This window comes from Trichomonas vaginalis, chromosome VI (assembly GCF_026262505.1).
Source record: "Trichomonas vaginalis G3 chromosome VI, whole genome shotgun sequence".
NCBI classification, from domain to species: domain Eukaryota; phylum Parabasalia; order Trichomonadida; family Trichomonadidae; genus Trichomonas; species Trichomonas vaginalis.
The window spans coordinates 12,826,270-12,842,836 of record NC_067208.1 but is presented as its reverse complement, the minus strand read 5'-3'; the positions used below and the strand labels follow the sequence as shown (position 1 = coordinate 12,842,836).

General features: G+C 34.2%; 10 protein-coding genes and 2 pseudogenes across 12 annotated transcripts, besides 2 other annotated features; 7 read left to right on the top strand and 5 right to left on the bottom strand.

Annotated features, from left to right (window-relative positions):
• Window positions 1-9,786: part of a mobile genetic element that runs on past the window's edge.
• TVAGG3_0855080 (uncharacterized protein) lies at window positions 13-486 on the bottom strand (the record flags this gene model as incomplete). The annotated part of the gene is made up of 1 exon (XM_051249444.1): window positions 13-486. One exon carries the CDS (start codon window positions 484-486, stop codon window positions 13-15), a length of 474 nt encoding a protein of 157 aa, XP_051084919.1.
• On the top strand, window positions 575-919 carry TVAGG3_0855070 (uncharacterized protein; the record flags this gene model as incomplete). The annotated part of the gene is made up of 1 exon (XM_051249443.1): window positions 575-919. One exon carries the CDS (start codon window positions 575-577, stop codon window positions 917-919), a length of 345 nt encoding a protein of 114 aa, XP_051084918.1.
• Window positions 971-1,458, top strand: TVAGG3_0855060 (organellar and viral DNA polymerase type B; the record flags this gene model as incomplete). Its single annotated transcript, XM_051249442.1, has 1 exon — window positions 971-1,458. A coding segment is annotated over one exon (488 nt), but the record flags the coding sequence as incomplete, so codon positions are not given.
• TVAGG3_0855050 lies at window positions 2,475-3,673 on the top strand (annotated as a pseudogene). The gene has a single exon. A coding segment is annotated over exon 1 (1,199 nt).
• TVAGG3_0855040 (organellar and viral DNA polymerase type B) lies at window positions 4,320-4,880 on the top strand (the record flags this gene model as incomplete). Its single annotated transcript, XM_051249441.1, has 1 exon — window positions 4,320-4,880. The coding sequence occupies one exon, from the start codon at window positions 4,320-4,322 to the stop codon at window positions 4,878-4,880; it is 561 nt and encodes a 186-aa protein (XP_051084916.1).
• TVAGG3_0855030 (uncharacterized protein) lies at window positions 4,941-5,504 on the bottom strand (the record flags this gene model as incomplete). Its single annotated transcript, XM_051249440.1, has 1 exon — window positions 4,941-5,504. One exon carries the CDS (start codon window positions 5,502-5,504, stop codon window positions 4,941-4,943), a length of 564 nt encoding a protein of 187 aa, XP_051084915.1.
• Window positions 5,821-5,952, bottom strand: TVAGG3_0855020 (uncharacterized protein; the record flags this gene model as incomplete). The annotated part of the gene is made up of 1 exon (XM_051249439.1): window positions 5,821-5,952. A coding segment is annotated over one exon (132 nt), but the record flags the coding sequence as incomplete, so codon positions are not given.
• Window positions 7,853-8,155, top strand: TVAGG3_0855010 (uncharacterized protein; the record flags this gene model as incomplete). Its single annotated transcript, XM_051249438.1, has 1 exon — window positions 7,853-8,155. One exon carries the CDS (start codon window positions 7,853-7,855, stop codon window positions 8,153-8,155), a length of 303 nt encoding a protein of 100 aa, XP_051084913.1.
• On the top strand, window positions 8,186-8,644 carry TVAGG3_0855000 (repellent protein 1 family; the record flags this gene model as incomplete). Its single annotated transcript, XM_051249437.1, has 1 exon — window positions 8,186-8,644. One exon carries the CDS (start codon window positions 8,186-8,188, stop codon window positions 8,642-8,644), a length of 459 nt encoding a protein of 152 aa, XP_051084912.1.
• A 420-nt stretch (window positions 9,787-10,206) lies between the features above and the next one.
• Window positions 10,207-13,076: a mobile genetic element.
• On the top strand, window positions 11,100-11,550 carry TVAGG3_0854980 (annotated as a pseudogene). The gene has a single exon. A coding segment is annotated over exon 1 (451 nt).
• On the bottom strand, window positions 11,631-11,955 carry TVAGG3_0854970 (protein of unknown function, DUF4108 family; the record flags this gene model as incomplete). Its single annotated transcript, XM_051249436.1, has 1 exon — window positions 11,631-11,955. A coding segment is annotated over one exon (325 nt), but the record flags the coding sequence as incomplete, so codon positions are not given.
• A 203-nt stretch (window positions 13,077-13,279) lies between the features above and the next one.
• TVAGG3_0854950 (uncharacterized protein) lies at window positions 13,280-13,672 on the bottom strand (the record flags this gene model as incomplete). Its single annotated transcript, XM_051249435.1, has 1 exon — window positions 13,280-13,672. One exon carries the CDS (start codon window positions 13,670-13,672, stop codon window positions 13,280-13,282), a length of 393 nt encoding a protein of 130 aa, XP_051084910.1.
• Between the last annotated feature and the right edge of the window lie 2,895 nt (window positions 13,673-16,567).

Below are 16,567 nucleotides of genomic sequence, written 5' to 3'. Positions count from 1 at the left end.
ATATATTTTTGGTTAAATAGCTTCAGGGTCAATTTCTTCAACCATTTCACTTCCTTCGTCAATGTCAATAGAAGCTTCTTCAACCTTTGGTAAGAACTTTTGTATAACATCTTTGTTCGTTATTGTCTTCAGAGATGAAGAATAATATTTCACATTTGTTTCACCCTTCTTATATTCTTTCTGTTCGGAAAGATTCATAGCAATACTGAAGAAGTCAATGTTGGAGTTCTTTATAACAGTATAATGAGTATCTTTGACATTCACGAAGAAACCCTTTTGTTTCAAAACTACTGCTAACTCTTGTGAAGTATAACGTTTGCGGTCAATGACAATAGCTAATGGTCTGACATACTGACCAAACTTAGATTCTTTCACAAACTTCTTGTTAAAGATAACATTGACGTTTGAAGCATTATTGAACTCATTCTTGATGGCAGTAGCGAGAGCATTGTATGAAAAGAACTTGCAATCTTGCATGTGTTTCATTAAAATAAAAATATTAAATTATTTTGAAAAATAACTTAAAAAAATCTAATCTAATTTTTCAAAAAATATTTTTTATCCGATAGAAAAGATGACAGAAAAATTAACTTTTTACATAGCGCCAGACCCTTCTTGCCCACATCTTTTTAAGCCACAATATATAGTCATAGAACTAAATAGAGAAAGCGAAATTCCACAAATAGAAGAAAGCGAAATTCTACAAACAGAAGAAACATATAGAGACCTAGATAACGAAACTGGATATGCACTATTCTGGTTAGATTGTCCTTATGAAATGTATGAAAAAAAGGCTTTATATGAAGAATATAGAAAATATTGTCATGAAAACAATATAAGACCAAGCTCTAGAGAAAAATTCTATGCTGGTATAAAACATCTTTTCGAAGTTCGGAATGGCAAATATAGAAAGAAATAATTTTTCTAAGTTTATTTTTTCAAAAAATATTTTTTTTATTTCCTACTAAAGATGTATCGGAAGTTGTCTAAGTTAGAACACTCGGAAATAAAACAACTTCTTACAGAAGCTAATATAGATGTTGCAAAGCATTACACAACAAACAAAAAGGCACTCGCTGACATCCTCAATGACTATAATGGTGAAATAACTTATGATAGAATTCATGAGTTCATAAAGCCGCAACGCGGCGAGGACGAAGTCCATGCAAGAGCATTTCCTTTAAATGACGTTGCTATTGACTTATATCATAGACGTTCAATACCTCATGAAGTAAGAAGAGAAATGTTTGACATAACAAATGCGAACGTTGGTCATACTCGTAAAGCTCTTTCACATGACGTTCGTCAAGAGATGTTTGACATAACAAATGCAAACGTTGGTGAAACAAGAAGAGCTGTACCTCATGAAGTAAGAAGAGAAATGTTTGACATAACAAATGCAAACGTTGGTGAAACACGAAAGAGAGATGACACACTGAAACAACAGAGAAGAGAGATGTTTAAAAGTGCTATAGAACAAGTTCGCAAAGCTAATAATGTCATTCGTTCCATTGACGACAAACCAAAAGAAGGTGAGAGATGGTTAAAGAAAGATGAAGAAAATAGGAAGAGGAATGTGAAGTCAGGCAATAGACTCATTGACTTTAACATCGAAGCTTTAGATGAACCAAACAGAGACTACTTACACAAACATTTCGGTAAGGTTTTCATGAGACTCTTAGAGAAAATTAAAATAAACTCCCAACAGAGATGGATGGTATGTTATAAACTTGGTGGAAAGTATGAATGTTCTACGTTAAACCTCAATAATATTGGAACATTACTACATCAGCTCTTGAAGGAGAACTTTATATCAGAGATAGAAGCAAATGCTGCAGGTATTGTTGAAATGCACTATGACTTCTTCTTGACAAACATAAAGAATCTTACGAAATAAAGATGTATGATTTAACAGAATATGAAGGCTTAACGATGTCAGATGTAAAGAAAGGCAAACCAAAAAAGAGACCATATAGAGATGAAAGCACACTGACAAATGACCAGAAAGCCATTTTGGAAGCTCTTAAGCAAACAGGAAACCCAGCACTTATAGAAAGCTTTTGGAAAGATAATGGTGAAAAGAAGTTTTATAAGAAGAGAAGCGGTCAGTTCTGGAAGTATCTTTGCACATTACCTATAAATCTTGAACGCTACCAAATCTTCAATGAACTGAACAAAAGAACTGCAACACTTATGACAGAAGATAACTGCTTCGTTTATGCTTGCATTCAGGCTGGAGTAAATGAAGAAACTATTGACCACATGAGAGAAGTCATTCGTGTTAGAGACTTTCCTCAAAGTAAAGTACAAGAAATTTCTGACGCAACAGGTATAGCATTTAATGTTACCATTGGTTATTTCAATGACTCAAGACATAATGAAATAAAGAGATATATACCAAAAGAATGTGAAACTGTTAGAACTATTGACTTACTTCTTGTTGAAGACCACTACATGCTAAATGAAAGATTCCAATGACAACATATTTCATTCGAAACTATAAGAAATTCTCAAAGCTTGTGGTGGAATGAACATTGAGAAACAGATGAAGATTTATACAAAGAGAGAAGATAAATATGTAGTTCGTTATGATAGAACAACACCGTTATGGGATGTTATGAAAACATTGTGGGAGTGCAAATATTTCGAACCTATTTCTTATGGAGAACTTTTCACATATACTACTGACTTATATAAACAGAACCTTGCACCATTTAAAGATTTGACATATGCTCCAAAGTATTGTGTACAACTGAAGAAGAAAGCAGAGTCAAAAGAAGTAAATAAATAATGAAGTTCATTCCTGAGCACGTTTTCTTTGCTGACTTTGAGTGTAGTACGGATGGCTTTCATAAAGCTTTTAACATCTGTTATGACAGTGAAGATGGTTCAGTGAGTGAAAGCATTTGGGGTCAAAACTGTGCAACAGAATTTTTGGAAAGACTTCCTGACAAGAGTTTAATATATTTCCATAACCTCAGTTATGACATAAACTTCATCTTAAGACACATGACAGAAGTGAAAGGAACTCCCATCATTAAAGGTTCACGAACAATGCAAATAACTGGTTTATATAAAGGAAGGGCAATTATTATAAAAGACTCTTACAGTGTTATAAATAAGAAGCTTAAACTATTTCCTGCTATGTTTAACTTACAAACAGGACCGAAAGAAGTATTTCCATATAACTACTACAGCAGTGTTTTGTTAGCAAATGACAACAGAACTGGTGTCATTTCTGAAGCATGTAAGTTTATCCATGATGCAGATACATTTATGAAGAACATAGATTCCATCAAAGGTTGCAGAATAGATGAAAACCACTTCGACTTAGAAAAATATAGCACGTTTTACTGCAAACAAGATGTAAGAATTTTAAGAGAAGGTTTTGTAAAGTTCCGCAATGACTTATTGAAAGAGTTTGATTTAAACGTTTATGACTACGTTAGTATTTGTTCTATTGCTAACAAATTGTTTGAGAACAGAGTATACTTCCCGAATGGAAATCTTTATGACCTCTCAAATAAACCAAGAGAATTTATTTCGAGATGCATTCAAGGTGGAAGATGTATGTTGTCAGATAACATGAAACAAAAGAGCAAAAAGAAACTCATTGCTGACTTCGACACTGTTTCATTATATCCTTCAGCTATAGCAAGACTTTATACTTTAGAAGGTATTCCAAAAGTATTGAAGGAAGAAATGTTAAGCACAGAGTATCTCATGAGACATTTATTCGATGACGACCAAAAGGAACCCATTGGTGAAAAGTTTATGTCTGGCTTCTTTGTTCTCATTAAGATAACAGAGATTGGTATACCCAGACACTTTCATTTAATAGTTTGCGACCCTGAACTAAATCCAGAACTTAACGTTCCAAGAAGTTCAAACACTTGCTGTCTCATGTATGTTGACCATATAACATTACAAGACCTCATAAAATATCAAGGTGTCAAATGTGAAGTGTTGCAAGGATACTATTACGATGGAAACAGAGATATGAGAATAAGAGATGAAGTAAAGAAGTTGTTTGAGTTAAGGTTAAAGTATAAGAAAGAAGAAAACCCCTTACAAGAAATTATAAAACTCATTCTGAACAGCATTTATGGCAAAACTATTCTATCTCCTATTGAGTCAAAAATAACCATAGTAATGACAAAGATGCTATAAGATATGCTATAAGAAATTACAACCATATAGTGAAGTTCGAAGGTTTGGATGGTTCAGATAAAACTATTTTCAAGCTAACGAAAAGCATTTGCAGACACTTTAACTTCTGTCCACTTGGTGTTAATATTCTGTCTATGTCAAAACGTATTATGAATGAAGTATTCTGTACTGCAGAGGACATGGGACTTCAAATCTTTTACCAGGATACCGACAGTATGCACTTATATAATGAAGACATCCCAAAGCTTGCAGCAGAGTTTAAGAAGAGATATGGTCGCGAACTTATAGGAAAGAACCTTGGTCAATTTCATAGCGACTTTGCAGAAATAACACCTGGAAAACAAAGTTTAGCTTATAAAAGTATTTTCTGTGGAAAGAAGACCTACATAGACTTACTCACTAACGATTTAAATGAAGTTGCATTTCACTGCAGAATGAAAGGCGTGAAGCAAGATGTTATTGCTTTAACCGCTAATGAAATGTTTCCTGAAGCTATACAATGCTATTACAATGAAGATAAGAACATTCACATACCTGTTGGAACATATGACAAAGACTCTGAGTTCAGTTTAATGAAACTTTACAAAGCACTTCATGATGGTCAAGAGATTGCATTCGACTTATGTAAGTCATGTCAACCTTGCTTTGCTGAAAAGTTCAACTTTTCAATAACGACTAAAACAAGCTTTATTCGTAAGTTGAAGTTCTGAGGTCATTTATTTTTGTCAGCAATGAGGTCATTCGTGATAAAAATAAAGCTAGCGTAGATTTTACAATACTGCGATGGTAGAGTTTAAGAGTTGTGCTTCAATGTAGAGACAGTCCTTCCCATCTGGAGGCAAGAACACTGGACATTTATGGTCATGAGTGGAGTACATGTCTATCCAAAACTCACGATTGAAGCCAGTTAATTTATAGTATTTAGGGTTAGGAAGTGGTGAAGTTCTTGTATGACCAATGAACTCATTTTCAACGCCTTTGGCTATATTAGAGTAAAGTATTGCTTGCTTTCTATCCCAAATGCCAGGTGTTACAATCTTTGAAAATTCATTTTTCCTCGGAAGCATTGCATCATAATTGAAAACATTCTTAAAATCATCACTTGGTTCGGAGATTTGAAATCTTATACGTAATGGATTTTCTTTCTTTTTAGCGACTTCATTGAATGGTGAGAATACAATGAATTGACAGTCATGAGTTCCATCTTCATTTTCATTAAATTCATAATGAAAGTCTATAAGTTGTGGCTGACTACCTTCTTCTTTCAGTTGTGCAAGAAACTCACGTAAAGGCTGTAAAGTTTGTACTTCAATGTTGAACTTTTTCTCGAACATCTCATTAAATGAAATCATACATTGCAACAATGTTGTATCGTCTTTAAAGTATTTGTATATGTGAATGTTTTGGGCGCTTAAAGACTGTTCGTCATTTTCTATCTCGACTTGAAGTATAAAGTCAACCTTTCTGAAAGCACGTGTTATATACATAGATGTTATGCCAATGTACTTCTCTTCATTTATGTTCACAATCCAGTCTGTTGGAAACTTAAACGTTACTCTGTTCCCCTTTATTTTGACGTCAGGGTTTTCACTACTGAACGCAACATAAAGGTATTTGTCTATACATTTAATTCGGATAAAAATAAACCATTTACTCTTTCTTTGCTTCAGCTTCTTTAGCTTTTGCTTCAGCTTCTTCTCTAGCTTTTTTCGCCAGCAAACGTGGGTTCTTCTGTCTTCCAGCAGCTAATGCAGCTAGTTGTTTTTCACTAAGTTTTCTCTTTGGTCTCTCTGGCTTTTGTTCTTGTTTTTGTTCCTTCAGTTCGGATAAAATTTGCTCGCGAATTTCTTTCTTCAATGCTTCAACATCTATGACCCTTGGGTCTTGTCCGTAGGCTTGTCTGAGTCATTTGACTGCAGATAAAAAACTAAATTAAAACTTTAACCGATGTAAAATGAGCTTGTCAAAATCAGAGCGAGAGTCTATTATATTAAATGACGCAAGAGGAATACAACATCCTTTCTATTACGTAAGTCAGAGTAAAGATGGTAAAATATACGTAAGAAAAAGAAAGGTTCCATTAGCGAATGCAGAGAGCGACAACATTAAGGTGCATGGCACCGAGGGCGAAGCCCATATAAAACCTTCTTTCAAACTGAAAAGTCAATAGAACAAGAAGAAAAGAAGCCAGATGTACTTTCAATAACGAACCAAGAGCTTATTGCAAAGTTCGTGAATTTCATTGAAAAACAAACCGAGTCAAAGAACCCTGACCCACCAGTGAAAGAAGTTGAGACAAAAGAGAATGTACAGTTCATTGAAAATGTCAAGAAACAACTTCCACCACGAATGCCAAGAAGAAGAGTGAGAATAATGAAGTAAATAGATATTTTTATCTGAAGTAAATACATGCAGAACGAACAGTTAAACGAATTTACTCCAGCAGAGCATATTCATCAGATTCGCTCATATTTCGATATCATAGACAATGCAGTTCAAATTGGTGACACTAATAGAAAATATTCTGACGCAAAGATTCCATCACAACCTGGAACTGCTAAAGATAACACATGGGTAACATTCAATCTCTCACCTCCTGGTGAAAATATGTTGGACCTTTACAATACATTCATTACGTATAAAATGGAAGGTCAATTTATTGCAGATAAAGAAATTGGTTCAGGTTCCAATAAAACAAACCCACCAGGATTTTGGATTGGTTTCGATGACGCTTTCTATGCAGTTGCTGGATATCAAATCCTTGCAAATGGTCGTATCGTATATTCTCAAGACAACGCAAGAGAAGAAGCATATATAACTTCAAACTCACAAACTACCGAACAAATAAAGAAAGTAGATGTTTTCTCAAAGACTCGACATGAAGATGTATGGAGTCATTCGGGAACATGCAGAACAGGACAAATTGTTAGTGGTCCAATTACAGCAGGAAAATCATTTGATTTTAAGCTTCGTTTAAGAATTCCTGTTAGAAGATTCCTTCCATTAGAAGCTATTCGATTTATTCCAGCTTTTGCAGGAAACATTCAGCTTAAAGTAAAGTTCAGTAGCGACGCCTTACAATGCACATCTATATCTGTAAATGATATCATTGCTTTCAATCCAACTCTTAAAGTTGCATTTGCTTCAGATTCAAATCCACCGACAAATAAATTTGTTCCATGGAATGAACCATTCACTATGATAACGAAGGCAAGTAGAAGCTAGTGGAACAGTTACTATTACAACTGTAACCCAGCAACTATTTCGAACAAAGATGGATTTTAATGAATGTTTCATTCATCCAAAGTCATTCTCTTTAGACCCTAACATTTATACAGAACTTGTAGAACATTATACAAACGAGGCTTTATGTTTTCCTGTTAAAGTTATGGATTGGATTCCTATGGACGGTTCATTCTCAAAGAATACAGATAGTTCAAGTGCAACATTTACAGCAGCTTATACGCCTATTAATGTTAAAAGTATTTGGGCACTATTTAGAAAGAAAGACAACTATTATGTTAATTTTGAGAACCCTAAGTTTAAATATCTTCAGCTTTCCATGGGAGCTTATGGAAATATGCCTGCAGAACCTGAAAAATCATATGGACCTGTATTTTATGAAATGGTTGCGAACGCTTGCAATACAAACAATGATATGATAGGATTTAATGAAGATGTTATGAGGTCATTGGTGGATGATGGTAGTGTGGAACATAAATGGGATAGCTATGACAACACACATTTCTTATGTGGTTTTCCAACAGAAGTGGACTTTTGCTTCCAGCAAGGTCAAACATCTACTGCTCCAATAACATACAAATTGTCTGTTAAAGGACCTATTGAACTAGCAACTGAAAATGTACCAAAGCCACTTATTGGATTTATGAGGGATTGTTGCTTTGCAATACAAGTAAGACAGTCAGGCATACCAATAATAAGACTTGACGACTATAACTTAGCAACTGACGACAGTGAGGAATAAAGGATGAACGTTTATTTTTAAAGCTTATAAATGAGTTCTTCATCAAGCTCTCGTGAACCTTCACCATCTGTGAAACAAACTTTACCAAACGATTATGGAGCACCTATTGAATATTTCTTACGAGCTGCACAATGGCAAAGAGCAGTTTCACCAAGGTTAGGTGTTCCACCAGCTCCTGTCAAAAATAGCATTTGGTCAAGTCCTTATATAAGATATGGTCTCCCACTAGGTTTGCTAGCTACAGCAGGAGCAGTTATGATGTTGAAAAGAAATAAAGCAAATGTTATAAATAATACTGAAGTAGCTGAAGTTAAACAAACTCCAACACCTTCGTCAAAACCAACGCCTTCACAAGCAAAACCTTCAATGACTCCTGAACCTATGGAAGTACAAACTCCTGTTCAAAAGTCAACTCCTAAACCGACTCCAACATTTAAACCAGAACCTACGCCTCAAATAAATCGTAAAACTCCTGCGTTTCCTTACTGAAAAAATAACGTTATTTTTATTTTATTTGAACATTTTTATTTGATTGAAATGACGACTAAAGTCACTGAAGCAATGAAACAAAAGTTTTTGGTAGAATACATTAAATCAGGAATTATTCCAGAAGGTTTTTACATTCATACTATGAAGGATGGTAGAGTTCAGTTTAGAAAGATAAAGCAACCATTAGATAGAGAAGGAATTTTGAGAAAGATTAAACTTCATGAGGACAACATTGCTGAACTTAAGAAGAAGTTAGAAGAGTTGGAGAAAGGAAGAGAGTTATAAAGCAATGAATTCAACATGGTGAAAAAACAGGTGAAAAAAGAGGTGAGATCTCACCACTTCACCTAAATTTATTTTTCACCTCTGACAACGTTTATTTTTAAGTTTATTTTATTATTTAGCGAGAACGTTTATTTTTATATAAATGACAGAACAAAAATATAACATTTCTACTCAGCAGGAATGAGACCCTTACTGACTATGTATTCGTTTAATGCTTGATGAAAACAATGGTACATATTATCGTATGGGTATACACAACGTCTGTTTCCATCGTCGTCGTATATGTAGAGCTCAAATCCAGTCCAACCTTCTTTTGTACAATATGTAGCTTTATTTAAGTATGCATTTATGTAGATAAGGCAATTTTCTTCATCGCTCCAGAAATAATTTTTCGTCATTGTTGAAATAGTTTTCGTTCCTCTGCGACCATAAGGAATGTATGCAATGAACTTTGCGTCATATGGGATTGTAATATATTCAGGGTTTCTTTCATCGTCAATGGGTCTGTCTTTGTTAAAATGCATGTTTCTCAGTTTTACTTGAGTTTTGAATAGTTCACGGAAACGTTCTGGGAAAGAGTCATAGTAAATGTAGTCGGACATGTCTTTGTAATGAAATAAAAAATTTAAAAAAATAAAAATAAGGTTATTTTTATTTAGTGAGGACGGTAGTGAAGTCGTTAGTGAAGTCGTTAGTGAAGTCGTTTATGTATCAGATGGTTTTGTAAATATTTAAGGTTAAGTTGGTGTTTGTGTTTGTGTTGTAAAATATACGTTACCGGTTTTGTAAAGTGTCAAACCGTTAACTTGGGTAAGGTGGAACGCAATGCCACAGTACCCAACTTAGGGATACTAACTAAAATATTTTCCCGACAACTGGAAAAGTCCTTCCATCCGACAAGAAAAGTTCTTCCTTCCGACAGAAAAAGTTTTTCCTTCCGACAGAAAAAATTTTCCATCCGACAAGAAAAAATTTTCCATCCGACAAGAAAAAATTTTCCGGTTGTCCGTCCGTAAACCATTCAAATTTTCGAAAATTGAGAACTTTTTGGTCGAACTTCAGGAAAAGTTTTTCCTTCCAACAGAAAAATATTTTCCCGACAACTGGAAAAATATTTTCCGGACAACTGGAAAAGTTCTTCCTTCCAACAGGACACAAACGGATGACTGACGTTCCTCTTCCTGAATGCCTTCCAAAGCCAGAAGAACCGACAGCCCCAGCACCACAACAGACTTACTAAGACTAAACACTTAGATTTTTCAAGCTTGACTTTTTACAATTTGAACTTTGTTCGCGTAGATATGAATTCTGAAAGAAGTATGAGGGTCTTGTATGACTTTGTACTTCTCCCATAGTTCATGTCTGTCAAACTTACCTGCCATGGACTCTTTCATAAGTTCCATGAAATCGTCTTCGGACAATCCGGGGAAAAGTACAATGTCAGTAAGTATTCTTTTAACATCCTTACTTAAACTCTTTGCTGTCTGTACACAAATGACAACTGAGATGTTAAAGTGTCTGAGCTTCTTAAGAATTCGACACATGTCTTGTTCTCTATTCTTTAACAAAGGATGAGAGGCGAAATCATCTAAAATAAGAAGACACCTATGAGGGTATGTCTTCCAATCGTAAGATTGCAATTTCTTCGAAATGTATTCTATCTCTTTCTGTTTGTTTCTGAAGTGTTTCTTCTCTAATATTCTCTGCATTTCCTCATTTGGGTCTTTAAACTTAGAATTTATATACTCATTTATAGCATTATACTTCAAAACTCTTCTTTGGTACTTCTTTATCCAATCTAACAACTCAGTATCCTTTATACATACTAACTTAGACTTCTTTATAATATCTTTGAACGAATTGACGGTTTGGTCAAATTGACCAGAAGTACTACAAATAACAACTAACTCATAGAATGGGTTCTTCTCATCTAGTTCTTGTTGTTGTGCAGCCATTTTAAGATAAGTGAAAGTCTTACCCGACCCAGGTGGTGCAATTAGACCTGTTATACCATTCTGAGCAAATAAGAACTTTCATGTATAGGCTTTATCTGAGCATTTTCTAATTTCACCTTGTTCTTGTTTAAAACATTCTCAAATTTCTTGTCAATGTCAGCAAACTTTTTTTCTAACATATTTTTAGAAAAATTAAAATTTTTATCTTTTAGAAAATGTCTAGCGATTTCGCTATCTATATTCGAGACAAGCTTTTCGACAGCAAAACATCTGTCGACCATAAAATCTTACATAGTGTAAACAAGAAAGGTGAATTTGTTCTAAAGTTCTGTTTCTGGGAATATGACAAGAACCATAAAACATTAGCAGAGAAGTCTTAAGTTTGTCAATGACAGACTTGTTGACAGAGATGACGCCGATTGGAGAGATGAAGTCCAACAAAACTTCTTAGAATGCAAAGAAGACACATGCGCTGTTCTTGAAGATGAAATAGAAAACAGAATAGAAGAGCTATTAAAGGACAAAGAACTTTTACATAAATATGGTTGCGCCAAATTTGACATAACTCCACCAGAAAAGAAGAAGAGAGAAAAGAAAGAAAAGAAAGTAGAAGAAGAGAAGAAAGAACCTGAACCAGTTCCAGAGAAAAAGAAATTTGACATGTAAAAATAAAATTTTATTTTTAGAACATTTCTGGGTCAATGTCAATGTTCTCTTCCTCTTTAGGGCAAACACTGGCTTAGACTCTAAAATCTTTTTACCCAATTTACCTTGAACTTCAACTATCTTAGACTCATAATATTCATAGTCGTCTGCTTTCTTTGGTTCATAAGGTATAACAAGTTTGTATGCTTTGCCTTCTTTAAGGTTTGAGAACCTTCTGTCAAAACTTTCTTTGACTGCTAACAAACCTTCTATGTCTAAGTCTTCAAATTTCGCACCATTTTTAGTCACAATAGCAAACTTAACTGGTTCGATGTTCCAAACTTTGCTGAATGAAGACTTTTCAAAATGGTAGAAGTAAACATTCAAATATGTGAATGGGTCTAGTTCTTCTTTAAGTCCTGACATGTACTTGTTTACTGAGATGAATTTTGTCATCTTTTCTATCGGATAAAAAAATTTTTTTTTAAAATTTACTCATAAAAATTTTTCTTTGTATATACACCATTCTGTACGTCTAAAAGACTTTTGACATTTGCCAAGAATGTACGTTTAGACGCTGTCATATAACCATATTCTTGACAATATTGTTTATACGAATCGTACAATGACCTTTCATCTAAACACTCAAAGTCAGTTTCATCTATGAACAGTTCATATACACTCTTGTTTGCTTCTAACAATGTTTGTCTCTCTTCGGTATGTGGAATTTGTCTTGGATTGAACTTAGAAATATCTAATGTCATGAATATGAGAACAAGTGGTTGTAAAAGTCAGATGTCAAAGTTTCTGCTAAGTCGTCAAAATATTCTGTATCTTGCATATGAGAATCTGACGTTCTGACAACTACATATCTTCTGTCAGAACTTTCTAACTTCATCGGAACAGCATTGTTTGAAACCATAATGAAGTTTGCAACATTTTCACAAACTCTTTGGTCTTTACTTTTTTTCAACAACTCCAACTTTGTCTGTTATAAGACTCTTCAAAGCATCTGAGTTCAAAACTTTTGTTGTATCTATACTTTGAAGTTCATTGCAAACTATAAGTTTCATATTCTCTATTGAGGAGTTAAATTTACCGCAGATGTTTTCTATGTTTGTCATATTCGGGTTCGAATAGCCCTCTAACAGTTTGCACAAAATATCTGTAAAGAATGTGTTCTTACCTGTTCCTTGTTTTCCAATTATAATGAGAGCAGTTTCATTCTTAGCACTTGGATGTTGTAAGATGTTTGCAAACCAACATAAGATATACTCATAAACCTTTTCGTTTCCATTGCATATAATTTCTTTGACATGGTCTAACCAAGCTTCTATAATATTTTCTTTCCATTCTACTTGTTCGTATTTATATCCAGTGAAGATAGAATAGAAGTTTGGAGAAGGTGTATAGAACTTTATACCTCGAACTGAAAAATCTTCTAACTTTGACAATAAGATATCCCAAGCATCTAACATCTTCATGCCAACTTGTACGACTTTTATTTTCTTAAGTTTCTGTCTACATTCTTGTTCTGAAACTATTGTTGCTCTTGGTTTGTTAAAGACAATCCCATTCTTTCATAACATAACATTCTGGGGCAGAGTCGACATAAATGACTAAACGTTTCAAATTCTCGACTGCTTTGTTATAGTCTCGAAATGGACACATATTTCTGAATGCTTGGAAGTCATAAAAATCTGAAACATCTATTCTGTACATTTTTATAAAAATAAAAAAAATATTTTTTTTATTCTTGACTTTGTTGTTCCATTTGTTGCATTTGTTGTTCTTGAGCTATTTGTTGTTGAAGTTGTTCTTGTAATACAATACTTTCACCAGTTGCATCTTCCAATTCGAAACTTTCTGCCGTCATTGACAAATACATAGGACATAAAAGTTTTACAGGAACAAAGTTTGCGTCAACTAATGTCAACGTTATACTTGCCAAAGTGTTTGAGTTCACTAAGGTTGAAAATTCTGCATTCGAATGAACAATAGGCAAACCAGCAGAGAAAGTATTGTTTATACGCATAAGTATCTTTTGGTCATAATAGTTTCTGTCGACATTCGAATAACACTTTGAACCTAAGTTTGAAACAATATATAAGATTGGTGTGCTTAATGTCAATGGAATAGACATTCCTTGTATGACACCTTTTCCTGTTATAGGAAACTGTTGGTAGTAAAAACCAGAAATAAGTTTTGTATTATAGCTCATATGTTTATAGTAAACTCAGTCGGACATCCAAACATAATGAAACCTGCTCTAGTTGCAGCACATGTTACACCCGTCTTAAAGTATTAAATAAGTCAACAAAACCTGTTGGTGGTATATCTGAGTAAGTATCTTCAAAGGAGTATTTTTTACCATTCACAACAATAAAGTCTTCTGGTGTCAAAAGAGCAAAACAGGCTTTAGTCGTCATTGTGTTTAAAGTTAGTTTACAATACCGTCCTTGAGGACTTTGTAAGTTTGTTGTTATAGAATTATATGACTCAGGGTTTTTAGTCGTAATAGTATAAACCATTATATCTTCTGCCATTTATATATTTAAAAGTTTTTCTGAAAGTGGAGAAGAACTTCATCTAAAACTTTCACATGGCGTTTCTTGAAGTTCTCTGTCTAAGAAGTTCAAATATTTTGTAAAGACATAGAACTTTCCTTTGTCTACACGAACAAACAAAACAGGGTCTTTCATATCGTTCAAAAGTGTGTAAAGTCCTTTACATGAAATAAAGTCTATATTATTTTTCTTCAAACATCTTTCAAGAAGTTTTGACATTTTTACTTAGCAAATAAATTTTAATGAAATGTTGTGGTCGTCAAATATTTTTATAACGTCTGGGAAACTATATTTTAAGTTCAACGTTTCACCTCCTTTCATAACGTATATCTTGTCAATGACATTATATGAAACACCACAGCAACTAATGTCGGGTTCTATTTCTTTGATGTTTATATCGTCTGCCTCTGTCAAAAGTTTCAATAGTTCTTTCAAAACTTCATGAGGTGCAATGACATATGAGTTCACTTTTACAGGGTTGTGTTCGACCAAGTTTAACATTATACTTAAAGCTTGACAAATCTTCTCCTGAGTTTGAAGTTTGTCTTTCAGTTGTTGGTAGTCGTTTCGAATATCTGCAACAGAACTTAAGTCTCTGCTAACTTCAGGATATGTTGGTTCTTTTACAGGAACAATTGTTATACCATCTTCGTCTTCGTATGGTTTCCCCACTTCAACATCTCTGTCTTTGACATTGACAATAACACTTTGACTGTTTGTTTGAGTTGGTGAATTTAACTTCACATCTGCCACCGCCATTAAACCTTTTGAAACACTTACGCTTCTATTTTTCGGAAATGACATTTTACTTAGAATAAAAAGATGGACGTATTCGGATATCTCTTCGAATTGAAGCAAACAAAGTTTACACACACAAACAATACAAATACATTGACAGAATAGTTCTTTATACAAACAATGGAAAATGTTATAGAATAGCAGTCTTTGCTGAACCTAAATATTTTCATAAAGCAAAGAAAGTTGGTATAACTGAAATGGTGAAAGTTCTTGAAGCAGACAAAAATATAACAACAAAAAAAGATATTTTCTTAAAGAGCGAGTTTATCTATAACATATTATGTCAAAAACTGGCGTACTGTCAATATTTGACGGAGAGAAGTCATTCACAGAACAACTTTACTGACTGCTGCCAAATCCTGCTCGATGGAGCTTGTCGTTATGTCATTCTTGCTAGCGAGCGGGCTTAACGGCAGTGCGACAGGATGTTTCTGAGAGCCTCAGATAACGAACAATCTTCAAAAGAACGCATCTCCGTGAAAAGTGTCTATTGGTTTGTAAACTTCTTTGCTCTCCAGTTCATCTGGACCGTCTCTGTCACCAAGTATATTGTCTTTGTACAGTACCAACAGTTGAAATCTCACCGCATACAGTCTTCTGAGTCAGCAAATTGAATGCAAGCCAAAAGTTTGACGTCTTCTCATTTGTATATTGAATTTTTTGACCCTGTACTGAGTCCATTACTTTTCCCATACTGGCATAATAGAACTTGCATTTCAGGTTAGATGGTTGTTGTGAACTTTGTTGGTGTAAAGTTCATGCATTAAATGTCCAATGTTGTATACCTCATATCCCAACTGTAGAAGTATTCTTCTCTTGGAGATAAGATTGCCATCTATGTTATATTATATTAATACCGGGTTGTAGAAACAAGAAATACGTCATTTTTTAATAGTCCTGAAACAGTAAAGAACAATAGTATCTGTTTGCATGTTGAGAGTTGTAAAGCAATTATATCTGTTCTTGGCACGCTGGCGTCAGCACTTGGTTTTCAACTTCACCTGCACATATTTTGACAGATTATTTGGTGTATAGGGAAATAATAGTGAACTGCAATATATTTTAGGCGCTAAAAGCATTTGAAATACTCTGGGTCGCGAACATAATAGATGCAAGTCTGCTTTCTATTCTCGTTGCATTCAAACTTTTCGCATGTAAATGTAACTGGGTAGTCCCACAGCAGTTCATCAGGCACTCTGTCTGGAAATTAGGTTTAATCTTACATATCAGTTGAAAGTTTTGAGAAAACACAGTCTAATCACTTTGTCTTTGCAAAAGTCACAGAACATTGCGCTCCACCACGTTCCATGCTACCAGTAATTGCTGAACTGCGGTCATGCGTTGGTAGCAGAATGATAAGTGTATTTTGCTTGAAGTAAGTTCGATAGATATTTTCCTGCCGAGGTTTGGCCTAAGTATCTTAGAAAACCGAAGATGCAGGAAAGATTTGACAAAGGAACTCTAAGTTTCAAGTTTTTTTACTTTAGTGGCAGCAAGTTCCTCTGAAACCAGAAAGGTTAACATAAATCCTGAACGTTAGGGTCAAGTTTTCTTATTTTCTCAATATTTGCATACTGGTCTGTTTGTTCTCTAGCCTTGTGGTTGTTACTGAGTTTCTTCAAAGCGAAACCATTCAAATATTTGCCATGTTACTGTTTTGAACTAAGTCAGAG